General features: G+C 45.2%; 1 protein-coding gene across 2 annotated transcripts in view; it reads left to right on the top strand.

The window, feature by feature from the left end:
* sema5a (sema domain, seven thrombospondin repeats (type 1 and type 1-like), transmembrane domain (TM) and short cytoplasmic domain, (semaphorin) 5A) overlaps nt 1–13,828 on the top strand; it is a 129,697-nt gene that overhangs the window by 41,356 nt on the left and 74,513 nt on the right. For both annotated transcript variants that reach the window (XR_005071605.1, XM_037079862.1), the window contains exons 3-4: nt 4,975–5,074; nt 8,197–8,242. Coding sequence is in view for 1 of the 2 variants with exons in the window: in XM_037079862.1 (XP_036935757.1) it covers nt 4,975–5,074; nt 8,197–8,242 (146 nt within the window). In the remaining variant the exon portion in view is untranslated. The remainder of the gene's footprint in view (nt 1–4,974; nt 5,075–8,196; nt 8,243–13,828) is intronic.

Below are 13,828 nucleotides of genomic sequence, written 5' to 3'. Positions count from 1 at the left end.
TTATTTTCGGAGGGGTGTTGAAAGACTTCTTTCCTATTCTTGGTAAAGGGTATGTTTTGGCAGAGATCTTCTGACTGAGCATTTGAGATGTTATTTGAGCTCGAAAGCCCCCGAGATATACAGTATTAATAAAGTGTTGTATTTAACAAGTGTTCCTGGGTGTAGGCTTGAAGGCTTTTAAAGGTTATAAACTGTGGTGTAAACAATGCCTTCGCAGGCCAAGCTGAGGGCCATGTCTCTGAGGAGTGAAACCGGCAGACTTGTTTTACAGCCGCCGACCGAGCTCAGCTTTTATCATCCCTGAACGGCTAACACATCGTTAGAGAGATGGGATGGAAAGCAGGAAAAATGGGGGGAAAAAAATGGCCTCATCGCATTCATAAATGCAACAGGCTACAAGCAGAATCAGGGATCTTTTAATTGGTCTTTTGGGTGTGATTGTTTTAAATTCGAAGTACCTCGGGGGTTTTTCTGCTGCTTCAATCCAAAAAATCATCTCCGATCTATTCATGCCCAAGGTCAGCCATGTTCTAGCCATGTTTTATTTCGATGGATGACGGGCTGCCGACAGCATGAAGAAGGGCCCGGTCCATATTTCAGGATTTGTACGTCTTTCATTTACCCGCTGCAATAAAAGTCCCACATGCCATTTGCCTACTTTCATGTCCTTTTTTTCCCAAGTGGCCTAAAGAGTCTTGGTCATCTTGTTAAATGTTGTCTTCCCTCGGATAAGAGGACTCTGCTCCTAAATACACATCAGATTTAAATATTTTACTTTGCACTTATTTGTGGTTTTCATAGTGGCTTTTCTCTGCATGATTCACCCCACTTGCCCCGGGGGGGGCGCAGCAGCGCCACGGTAATCCGAGCCGTCGGACTTTGAGCTGCGAAACGTGCTTGTTGTTTTTCTTGCTCAAAATAACATAATAGGAAGGAAAACCTTAAAGCGTGGATTCTAACTGACCTTGCCTCTCTCGTTTTGGACTTTTTCGAAACCGAGCAGGTGTTTGTTTTTCGACCGCTCAGCTGGCCAAGTTGCTTTCCTCACATCGACTTGACCAAATAGTTGCCATTCTTTCTGCTGCCCACTACCACAGGGCTGCATTTAGAGTGAATTGGCTCTTCATTTGTGCGCCCGCCTGCCCGCCCGCTGCCACACTCTATTTGCACTACTCACAGAAACACCATTCATGTTTCAGAATTGGTTCCACATGTTGCCATTGTGTTGCCGGCCTGCCAGCGCTGCGGAGCACTAACTTTGATGGCTGGCAGACTGCAGACTGGCGTGTCCTCTGATGCGAGGTGTAAATATTTATACGCGCTGTCATTTTGTCTTTGTGTCAACTGCTCCGTGTCTGAGCGGGACATAACAAACGGGATGTGAGCGGTGGGGGCCGCTCTGTTTTTCGAGGAGGAGGGAGGCAGGGGTTAAGGGGATAAGATGTGACCGAGGAAAAAGGGGGGAAGGGGCGTATATGTGTGTGTGTGTGTGTGTGTGTGTGTGTGTGTGTGTGTGTGTGTGTGTGTGTGTGTGTGTGTTCATGTTGGCCCCCGGAGCTTTTGGCTGCTCTCTGCGTTTTCATCCCCATGTCTGCACGTGTGTGTCTTGTGTGCACGATTATGCCTTCGTCTCATCTGCAGCCAAAGCGCCCCCCCCCCCCAACTCAGGCGGATACCGAACAAGCGTGGCTGTGATGTGATTACATTATCACATGTGTTTAAAGTGCAGCTGATATGAGCCCATGTAACATGCAAAGAAGGCCTGAAATCTCGGAAGTGAGACTAGGCGACAGGATTTGTTGTTCCTCGGGGCGGAGGGGGGGGGTATAATTATGAGCTGAGGGTTGTCCCACTGCGTCCTTTGTTGCTGGGTTAAAGATAAGGTTGTTCTTATGGGAGCATTAAAGCCTCCCTGGGTGCCCCTTAAATGAGCTATTACAACCCATCCAGAAACAAATAAATATCACAAGTAAGATTAGAGTACAGATCAGTGTGATTAGTCTCAGCGGTGAGGCGAACACAGCCTCCTGCCTTGAGGTGTGCCACAGTTCTGTTCCCCAGACTCTGATCTGCTGAAAACCCCCATGAGTTTCACTCTTCGTCACTCCGTGTCTTCAGCACCGCGGCCTTGGGGGGGGGGGGGGGGATGCCATCCAAAGCCGGGTATGAATGTTTATGAATGGTCCTTGGCCTCGTCACACACAAGACCATAAATCCTTTGAATGCCGTGTTGTGTTCAATTAAAACCTTTTGCCCCCTTCGCCAGCAAATTTCCTCTCTCTTCTCCCCTTTGTGTCTCGCGCATTCACACATCCACCCGCAGACACTCCATCACCCCGTTAGCGAGCCTCCCCTGGTGAGTCAGGGAGATTTATGGGGGAGAAGCCGGGTTCGTCAAGCGTCGTCTGCCCCCGGGGGGGTTTGTCACGGTTACATTTGTATTCCGGGGGAACCTCTGGACGGTGTGAAAAAAACAAGCCCAGTGGAGCCCGCGGATTGGCACATCTCAAACTCTGTGTCTCCCTGCAGAATAAGCAGCGCGCCAGCCATTAAGCGAAATGAATTCTTCTGGGGTGAAGTTGGTTGTGATCTCCAAGATACTTATTTCACCGCGACTAATGAAAATGTATTAGCGCCGCGAAACCAGCAGCAGGACGCCTTTTCTTTCCTCTCGCGCTCGTCGCATGAGACTTGAGAGAGAACAGGGGAGAGCGTCTTTGCATACTGTCTCGCAGCAGATGATAATGTTTTGTTAGGAGAGCCAGAGTTCGGTCCCACTACGTGAGCTGGAGGAGGCAGATGTTCTTTGGTAGCTCCCGTTTTTGTTTTTTTGTTTTTTTTGTTTTGTTTTGTTTTTGTTTTTCGTCTTGTTCTGTTTGTCCTGGTTTTGAGACGCTCTGAAGATCCCACGTTTGTCACCGAAACCCGAAGCGTTCGCTTTTGATGCGGGCGGCGAGGAGACGAGATTTCATTTGAAATGCTGTCTGACAGGTGTGCGAGAAGAAGCAGATAATGTGTTTTTGAGGAGGATATTCAAGCTGTCCTCTCCCTCTGTTCCAGCCCTGATGGAAAGCTCCCTGGTAAATTAAAAAAAAGTCCCTTTGAATTTGTTTTTTTTTTTTTTTGGGAGTAGCTCACAAATGTAGTGATGAATGATGTTAAATCACTGTGACAAGTTCTGTGGAGTTCTGACTCTTCTGACACGCGCAAAGAAAGTCATTTCTAGCTACTTTAATAAAATGTCCAATATATGGCGAGGATTTTGTTGGAGGTGTAATCCGACTTGTGTATACAGTAGCCTAAGATATTATGGCTACAGTTCAAGCATGTGATGAGCGATGGAGAAAACACGTCACCCTGAAGACTGATTGACCACCCCAGACTAAACCTATCGGGTAACCAGACGGTAGACGGGGTGATTCAATTGGTCAGGGGTTAATGGGCTGGGCGCCACGAGAACAGACATGTTGTGGATAAGATGTCAGTGTCTGTCTGGGATGTCTCTCTCGCTGTCTCTTTATGTGGTCGTGTATTCGCCATAGCATGCTGGAGGAGACAAGGTCAATCCCCTGAAAAAAGGCAGATCTTTCACGGTTCATCCGCGGTATACATTTCCATGAGAGCGGTCAATCAGCTGTGGTGATGCCTCACAGAAATCAAAGGGCCTCCCCACTGAGTCACAAGAAGCAAGGTCTCACTATTTTGCACACGTTCACTCATGATCAGAGGTTGTTTTGGTTGATTTGAAGACAAAGAGGCTGAGAAGATCAGTTTGAACCGTGCAAAATGATTTTTTTTTTTTTTTTTAAATGAGTGACCTTATCAACCGAGGACAGTTTGAAGCGTTTTTTGTTCCATTTTCAATTTCCTCTTAATTTCCCTCATAAGGAGGGCTCGAATCTGTATCAAGGCAGACAGGCAACCTGTCTGCAAAATCACAGTTTAATTTGTACCTTTAAGTTTCTTTAGGTCTTGTCACAACGCTGTGCACGTGCTCTGGTTAGGTTTAGGACCGTGGCACTTGGTACAGGTTTGGAAAACATAATGTTTTGGCTCACAACACTTGTTTTGGTCACCACAAACACAGCTGGAGATGTCCTGAGTTCTGGTAAAAAAAAAAAATAAAAAAATACCCCATGACTTCTTTAAAAATATCCAGTAGTTTCGCACTTACAAATTTAAAACATGGATTCACACTGTCACTGGCTTGACAGCCCTGTAATTGGAAAGTTCTCAGTTACACGTACAGTTTCTGCGTTCACAATCTTACTAAAAGCAACATTATGTAACTTTTCACTTTAAAATAACAGCTTCAAAATCACTTTGATTGCACAGTGTCTTGTGAGCATGTGAATAATGCAGTCGGCACCTACATTACGTCTGACAAATTGTGACCTGAGATTTGTGTTCACGGCAGTGGTGCCAAATCAAGCAAAATGCCAATTTCTGAAATGAGTAGCTAGTACTACTCAAGGACTGTACATTTCTGTGACATCATTGTCATCATCGTCACTGCCTGACTGTATATGGCAGGTACACCGATCTCCCCATGTAGCTGTCATTTCTAATCAGCCGCATCTCTTCAGTCTGTTTTTTTTTTTTACAGGCTGTCCTGATGTGTGGCAACAACCGTTTGTACCTGCCGATATTGCGGCGTGACTGCCCTACCATTAAAATCTCAATTATAGTCTGAAACACTCCCTTGTTCCTCTTGCAATCGCTCGGATATTTACATCACACATGCTTTGGGGCATTCGCTTAAAATGCAGGGAGGCAAGATAAAAATCTGAGCAAGAGCAGTAGCTGGAAGACACGCTGCTGTGATAAATCTGACCCCTACTCGTGGAGTGTCTCGTGAAAAGTTACAGCAGCCCTTTGAACACACCTAATTTATCAGCCCAGCTGTCTTCTGCAGTCATAAACCCTCTGCTCTGATTGGCTCACTGTTGATGTGTCCTGTGGTGTCATTGGCAGAGATGGAGCCGTGGATCTTCAGGTTCAAGGCGGAGGGCACGGTGGATTACTCACAGCTGACCTTCGACCCCGGCCAGAACGAACTGATCGTCGGTGCCAGGTAAACCTCGTCTGACTTTGTTTTTTGTTTTGTTTTTTCCTTGTCTCCGTCTCATTTTTCTTCTTTCTCAGGTCTCTTTTTATTTTTGTTCTGTCCTTTTACTGTCTTGTCTTAAATTCCCTGTTTGTTTGTTTTTTCTGTGTTTGCTGGTGCATCGCATGAGTAATGATCAGTTTTCTCTATAGATGCCTTCAAACGGCGGAGAAAAATGGCTTTGGGGATTGTTTCCAAATCTATTGTCTTTGTCAAGCCCAGCCAACTGTGTGTGTGTGTGTGTGTGTGTGTGTGTGTGTGTGTGTGTGTCTGTCTGTCTGTCTCTGTAATTTCTCTGTGATTGAGACACCAAATCTGAAAAGGATTGCACAGATTTAGCGATGAGCAATTCTGCTGCTCTAAACGGTGTTTTTTTTGCTAAGTTCGTGCATGCATGTGGGAAAATCAAAGCCTGTGCATGTTCCTCAATGTTTGCGTGTGTGTGTGTGTGCGCGCGCGCGCACGTAAGGACTGTGTGTATACATTCATGCTGGGTGAGTCTCTGGCTGATGAAGTACGCTCTGCACTTCTCTTAATGGCTTGGTTGTCAATAGAAAGAAACTCTCACTACGACATGAACAGGAGATAAGAGAGGAGCCAGCAGGAAGAAACAACAACAAACAAAGTGGGCCCAGGGAATTTACTAATGCACCCCAGGAACATAGATGGAAAAGGCTAATCAGGGAAAGTGTGTGTGCGTGCGTGCGTACTTGCATGAAGAGTAAAAAGGTCGAGGAGGGGCGTGAATTCCACCGAAGCTGCTGGCAAACTTGTAATGATACAACAGAAATACAACGTTTGCGCCGGCGATCGTTTATTTTTAGCCACGACTCGACAATTCCATCAACACGTGGTATTTGGAGCACTCAAAAAAAATCAAATAAGCGATTTAGTTCAGTCCTCGGTGCCAGCTCGACTGGCCGCTGAGTGTCTAACTGTGAAAGGCGATGTGGTTGGATGGATGGCTGCAGGCAGGGTTCGAAGTATGAGTGATAATGGAAGGGAAGAAGGGATCGATGCAAATGTCAATACAGTAAAACAGGGGGCCGCGGCCACGCCGAGATCTGGCTGATAGGCGCCGCTCGGGAGGCTGATGGCTCTCTGCGAAAGTGCCGTTATATACGTGTATGTGTGTGTCCGAACGCTGCTTGAAGATTATCAATCCGAAATGAGATATCTGCTTTATGAAAAATACGATATACTTGCTCTTTAAAAATGATTGCTTGTATAAAAGAAAAACACATTATGGGTTATTGTCGAAGCCGTCGCAACATCACCCGCCTGCAAAACAGTTTTTAAGCAATTCAATGAAAACCAGGTCAATCTTTTGCAGTGAAATTGCACTGAACTTACCAAATGTTCAAGACAGTTTTCTTCTGGTGGCGTGGGTCGACAGCATTCTTGGATCGGGATTTGGCGACAAAATATGGCAATTACAGAAAAGAGAAAGAAATCGCAATAAATAAACATTTAAGTCTTAATTGTCAGGTTTCACGTTTCTCATGCTTGTAATGGTGTATAATGGCTTTAGTAGACAGCCGGAGACATCGTTACTCAATATACTTAATATTCCCCTTGAGAGGGCATTCATTAGATTAGAAAAAAAAAGAAAATGCCAGTGAAACAGTTTTGTTTGTGCAGTGCAAATTTGAAGAAGCTTCAGGCAGGGCTGGATAGATGCTTGTTAGAGTCGGGTTTCACCGCCAGGCTTTGATTTTCTCTCAATCTTATTCTTTCTCTGTCACTTGCCCCATATTTCTCGTACACACACACACAACTCCGGGAGGAAGGAGCGTACCGTTAAATGTTTTTGGCTCGATCTGGTCCTTTTTTTCTCCTAATTATGGGTTGGATGAACCCAAAGGTCCGTCATTTGCTGCAGCGGTTGAATCCAACCTTCCACAAAGTTCGGTCCCCATGTGTACCCTGACTAAACTCTTACAACTCTTAATGCCACCGATGCAAAAGTTTGTTTATAAAGGAGACATATTATGCTCATTATCAGGTTCATTATTTTATTTTGGGTTACCACTGAAATAGGTTTAAATGCTTTAGTGTTGAAACTCTGTATGAACAGAGAGTTTCAGACAGAGGCGGGGGTTCTGTCTGAAACTCTCTGCTCCAGCTGCTGTCTCTTTAAGGTCCCGCCTCCCAGATACCTGGGCTGCTCGTATTGGCCAGCTCACACACGCCTGAGCCAGCACTGCTCTCTGTGTCTCCAGTCGGCTCTGTTGTGTTTGAGCTTTACTTCCAACAGGAACATAGTAATCAATTGTGCAAATTTGTCACTTGATGCCATAGTCGGATGTTAAAAGGTTACAGGACTACTGACGTTTCAGGCACTTCAGGAGCAGCGTTTTCTTTGGGAGAGGGGAGTTCACATAATTTTAAAGAGTATCCTCAAATTAATTATTTTGACCAATCTGCAGTCCAAAAGCCCCAAAACTCTTTATCCACAAATATTAAGGACAAAATAAAAGCAGCAAATCAGATTTAAGAAGCTGGAATCTACAAATGTTTGACCTCTTCACCTCAGTCAGTCATTTTCTTTAATCAACCACATGAATAATCTGTGCAGCTCTTGTGCTTACCAGACCTCTGAAGCCTGATCCTCATCTCTGCTTGAGGCCAAATTAGCTGCTACCAGCATGGGTCCAGTTGCATTGCGGATTTTGCACCAGTTTCTGACAGACAAGAGCGCGTCAGTTCTGATCCTTATTTTAAAGCACCCAACATGAGTTGGACGATGTTTTAAAACTGCGAGTTTGGTGGAGTGCTCTTTTTAAGTCTGTCGACATCCTGCAAACCATTTTTTCACCCCGAACATGCTGGTGAGGCACTTAAAGTTTGTATGCTCCCTTTTTTTTTTTTTCGAGGTGGAAATCCCTTTGTTCTGGTGGCACTATGTGTTGGGGAGTGGAGATGAAAGGACTAGAGAGAGAACACAGATAAAAACTGTACCGAGCTTTGGCCTTTGAAAAGAGCTGCTGTAGCATCCGCACACTTTTTTTTTTCTTGGTTTATTCACAGAAATTGTCTCCATCAGCTCACATACTTATTTTTTCTTCTTTTTTTTTTTTCCTTTACAGAAATCACCTCTTCAGGCTCAATCTGGAAGACCTGACACTGATCCAGGTGAGTGCTATTTCTCTCCCGCTCTGTCTCTCTGATTCTCCCTCAGTCTGATTCACCCACTTTTTATTTATTTATTTATTTATTTTGAGTGAATATATGACACGTTCTGTCTGCTCGTATGACTTATGGAGCGCTGCTGCCTGCCTCCAACAAATGCCGCGCCGTAGTCGTAGCATGCTGCCAGCTCCCATAACTTAAAGCTGTTACAGTAAAATGGTTTAACATTTCACATGTCACAACAACTTCCCATCCGTTGGAGCGACAGTGGGTTTGGTCGAATGTGATGTGGGTCGATACACAGAGGGAGGTAAAGGGTGCTCAAATCCAATTTGGCACCATATATGACATATACGCTGCTGCTGTGCTTTTCCACATTTTATAGGGTATTAATAACGAGGGTGTGATTTCTTTAATAGGATTCCAACATTTTTGGTTAAACTCTCCTGCTCTCCTCAAGCTGTCAAGGTCAAAAGAATCCACAGGAGAGAAACAGAAATTAAAAAAATGCTAATTTCAGAGCTGGAATTTCTGCTGTTCTGCTTCTGTTAAACTTTTACACCGCATGCATAACCAGAAACGTGGTCACTGTGGCAATTATACTTGTCTTTCACTCCCCTTCCTTCGCCATTATTTTCTTTCTACTTCCTCTCATTTCCCTTCTTTTTTTTCACACTTGTGTGAGCCCACATCCCTCCCTGTGGAGCTGAGCATTTTGTGACCCACTGAGTTGCCATACAAACATTGACACATGGACGGGTTCATTTGTAGGTGGTAGCAGCAAGGCTTCTTTGATGATCAGACAAGTCCTGAGGTTAGCCATATACACCCTGGGAAACCCCGGGAGAGGATGGGCAGGATGGAGCGAAAAAAGGGAGAGGGCGGGAAGCGGTGTTGAAACAAATCCGCCTGAAAAGAGGGGAAAAATGTGAAAAACGGTCAGATGAAATAAGAAGCGAGGCTGAGTTTTTGGGCAGGAACGAGGGCATGGCGGCACACACAAAGAGGAATCATGCAGACTGAGGGAAGAAAGCAGAGAACCCCCCCCCACACACACACACACACACACACACGGAGAGAGATGAGGATTCCTGCAGAGCCTGTCTTTTGTGGTCGCTCACTGGGACGCAGATGCTTTTTAAAGATGCTCTGTGCCGTCCGCACAGCCCAATCATCCCTCCTTCTTTATTTCATCCTGCGCTCGGCTGGCGCTTCAGAATCAGCGAGGAGATTCCACAGACCCAATCAACCCCTCATCTCCAGGACATCTTCTCTTAAGAGAAAAGGACCTGTTAATCCCTGCCAAGGCCTGGAGCCAATTTAAGCTGACCTGTGCACCAGTCCCTGCTTTGCATTTGACTGGAAGAGGGGCTGTAGAGTCAACGGGAAGGCTAACATCAAATGCTGAAGTGTTATTCTTCCATTCAACTTTTTCTTCCCTTCTTCTTTCATCAAAACCGGAGACTCATTGTCCAAAGTTTTGGTTTCTCTGCATGGCTGGGTGTACATATGTTTGTCATTCTTATTGTTGTGCAGTATGAAAGACTTCAATCGATTTCCCCATTGGCTCTGTTGCTCCACTCACTTTACATGCATAGCTGATTGATCAAATAGATTTACAAGGATATGTGGCGCTGAAAATGCCAGAGCGATTGCTGAAACACGGAAAGTTTGAGCACAAGCGGTCATTAGCATTTCACTTGCGTTTTATTTCTGTTGCACTGCCGTTCAAAAGAATTGCATGGGGTTCTTTTTCCTCTCGTTTCTGTCTTCGCAGAAGGAAAACAAGCTAAAAGCTACACCTACGCTTGTCTTTGTGATTTCACCCCCATCACCATGCATCAGCCTTGTCAGATAATGCCCAATGGCAGTGATTTGTTCGTGCATGGCTGGCAGCGTTAAGAGGGAGGCCGTGTATGGTTTGACAGAGCACAAGGCTTAGAGCCGGTGTAGTACAAACAGCCTGTAATACTTTAAAGAGGTGGATATAATTACCATATGATCGATGACAGGCTGATCTCATCTTGTATGTACATGCATGAAACATTCATGAAAACAGCCGCCACCAAGGTCTGACGCTCCGTGAAGGCAAAATGAATCACACCCACTTTTCCTGCCCTTGGGTGCAGTGGGATTTGAGTTGTCTTAAAGCGTTCTGTAAGGCAGAAATAAACCCCCAAATACTCAGCAGTCTTATGGAGGGTTTAGAGAGTGGTGACACTCTGGGTGGTAGCTAAACACTGCTGGTCTAACCCGCTCTATTGCACATATCGAGTCGAGACTCGCACAGATCGATACAGGCTGAGCCCGGCAACCATAATCTCCTCAGTAAATGCCCTCCTTGCTTGGAGGTAATGAAAAATAGAAAAGAGCCAAGAACATCAGAAGTTGGAGAGACAAAGAGAGAGGACCCTTTGTTAGAAGAGTTGATGTTCAGCTATCTGGGAACTCTCATCACCCGTGTGTTTTTTTCGTGGCCACATCTCAGAGTTGGTGAGTCCTGAGAGAAGAAAGTTCAGTCGTGTCCATACTTTTCGTTCAGGTTTGTCATAGAAGCTCATCACATGACAGGGAGATGCTATGACAATCATAAGTATGAGTAGAAAACCTTCCACATTGCATGATCCTCCTAGCCATGCATTGGTAGACTAACTTGTCAATAGTTTGAGTAACTTTTGTCCAATCAGAGCAACACAAGGTTTTGCTCTGTCGGTCCGATTTGAAGGAGAAAAAACAAAAGCATTCTTGTCACAAACAATCTTGCAATACAGCTGAACTGTACACTAAAATGCGTATCTGAAAACTTTTTAGGCAAGAAAAAGAAAAGTGCGGTAGAATCTTGATAAATATTTGATCAACACTGCCTAGTTGGACAGTTCGATCGAAGTTTTGTGAACCTGGCAGACTTATTTGCAAATGCAGATGAGTGTGGTCCCTCTCAGCTGTCTCATTCTTTTAAAGGGTTCGGGTCTGTCATGAACGGGTCATGACCATAATGCCTATGGACACAGTTCAATGGACCTAAACCTATCAATGCAATTAATCGCGACCTGCCAGAGTAGTGTTGCACCGTTGGGTCAGTTCTCGGTCCAACTTCAGGCAAGAAATAAATGGCGACCTGGTCACAAACCATCTTGTAATGCAACCAAACTGTACACTACAATGTGCAGCTGAAGGCATTCAAGGCAATGCAGTAGAATCTTGATAAATATTTGATCAGCACTGCCTCATTTGACAGTTTGATTTAAGTTTTGTGAGCCGGGTGCGCCGCTGGACCAACCTGGACACAATACAAAAGGCCTCCAAACTGTCAGAGCAGTGAAACATGTGACCATCTGAACCTGTAATGCTCCTCAGTCAGTCATCATGTCAGACCTGAGCCACATTAGATAAAAACGGTTGTGAATGGCCAGATAAGTACCAATCGGAAAGAAATCTTTCTTAAAGGCAAGGGGGACTAGATTTCTCTGCCAGAGCAAATGAGCTGGGCAGACTCCTGTAGTCCCCAGGCTGTGAACTTGCGAGCATGTACTCAAACTGAAAGGCAATCAGGGTTTGAAGTGGGAAGAGCCAGTCTCTGCAACACGAGCCAGCCCTCCCTATGCCCTTGATTGGAGCTAATATCTGGTACTTAAAGTTTTTTTTTCTGCAGTGTCTTAGCAGCTTGAAGAGGCCTTCCTCTCCCTGTCAACCTCTACCCTCATCCTCACTGATCTGGAAAACACTGTCAAGAACAAAAGGTTGATACTTTCCTCCTTTGCTCTACTTACAAACTTTTGCAGCTGAAGGGGGAGGGGAATGACCTTACCCAACCAACATGGCATTTAAAGCTACTACTGCTTAAGAATAAGCTTTGAAAACAGCAGCCATAAAGCAAAAATACCCTTCCTTGATCTACAGGTGATCCTTATATCTCACATCTGTTCGCCGTTGTCCTTCTGCCCCCTCCGTCCTTCATTCAGCTCCATGCCTGCCGCTCCTGCCAACCTTGGGCATGCGAATCAATGCTGGCATCGCCATTGTGCACCCTCCACGGCCCAGCGCAGAGAGGGGACGAACACTGATGAATTGGCTCCTCCGCATTTGCATTGTGTTCAATTTTCCCATTGTGTTGCCAGGGCTGATGAATGGCCAAATCGGCTCCGTGTACCACTCAGCCTCGTTTCCCTGTTTGCCCATGAGCTCACCAAATAATGCCCTTTGACGTCACTGAGTGCGCTCCATCTTTACCCGTGCACACCTGGTATAATAACACCCTTTTCATGCTGGTCCCGAAAGCTCCAGAGTGTCTAATTTTCAGGCACAATGAGAGCTCGGCGACCTCACAATATTCTGACGCAAAAAGGTGCTAATGTGCAATGAAATTTAAAAAAAAAAAAAAAAAAAAAGCGCCCCCTTCAAAGAATCCAATACGGTTGTGCTTTTTTCCGAGCTAAATCGAAACAGGATGCAGACGCTGAGGCTGAGTTTCAACAGAAACACTGTGGCATGGCATTAGTCAATAAGCACTGGGATGAGGAGGATCAGTGGCATTGTTCACCATTCAATACAGCACCAGAGGAGGAGGAAAATAGTAGATATTCAGTCCAGCCCCTCTCTCTCCTCCATGAAAACACTATCCATAACAGCTCCCCTTGGCAACACGGACTGTATGTTGAGATGTACACTGTGCATCCATTTTTCTTCACTTCCCATCACATCGTTGTGTCGCAAAGAGGGAAGGGGACTCCAAAGAAAACAAAAGCCTCCCTCCAGTCGCACATGTTGTGTTTCATGGGCCTGTCTCCCGCAATTACACTTTGTCAGACAGACAATTAGCCCTGCTAATCAGTCGCTAACAGGAACCGTCCTCCACAGCTCTGGAAGCATTGCTAATTCAATTACTGGGACCCTGCTAACGTGGCCATTTAAATGCATGGAATAAAAAGCATCAATGGGATCAGAGATGCATACGCGGGTACGTTTAGCGATATCATAGCGCTTCATGTCAAAGCAAAAGGGCTGTGAGTCTGAGTAGAAAGAGACGTAGCAGGGGGTCACTACAGCACCAACTTATCTTTTTTATGTGATGTAGTGACTCAGGCCTACACGCTCCCTCAGACGTTACATCAAGACCAATTTGGCGCGTAAATCTTTCAGCAGCTTACATCAGCAGACATCAGTGTGAATGGTAAATACTGTGCCAGCACATCAAAAGGTAATATCAGCTATTCATAACACAGATTAGATTTTCCCCGGCAGGATTTGTCCAGCTCTCACTCTTCCACCCCGTTTGGGCGCTATGTAAAAATAACAGAATGTGATCATTTGCTTATCCATTTTTGACATTAACGCAACTGAAAACAGTACAAGGGCAACTCATTTCTTGTCTTACCTCATCAACTACACTGACTGTTGTAAATGTATGCTTATTCTGAATAAAAAAAATACTTAAATAGCACAAAAACACCTGTTTGGGACATTCTTCAGGACAACAAGTTCTGGTGACAGGTGATAGTATCATGACCGGGTATGAAAGGGACCTCGGCAAAAGTCTCAGTGGTTCACAAGTACAGATGGAGCGAGGTTCACCACTTTGTGAAACACATG

The sequence above is a fragment of the Acanthopagrus latus genome, chromosome 19 (genome assembly GCF_904848185.1).
Source record: "Acanthopagrus latus isolate v.2019 chromosome 19, fAcaLat1.1, whole genome shotgun sequence".
Lineage (NCBI taxonomy): Eukaryota > Metazoa > Chordata > Actinopteri > Spariformes > Sparidae > Acanthopagrus > Acanthopagrus latus.
Note: the sequence above shows the minus strand (reverse complement) of the source record. Positions and strands in the feature narration are given on the sequence as shown.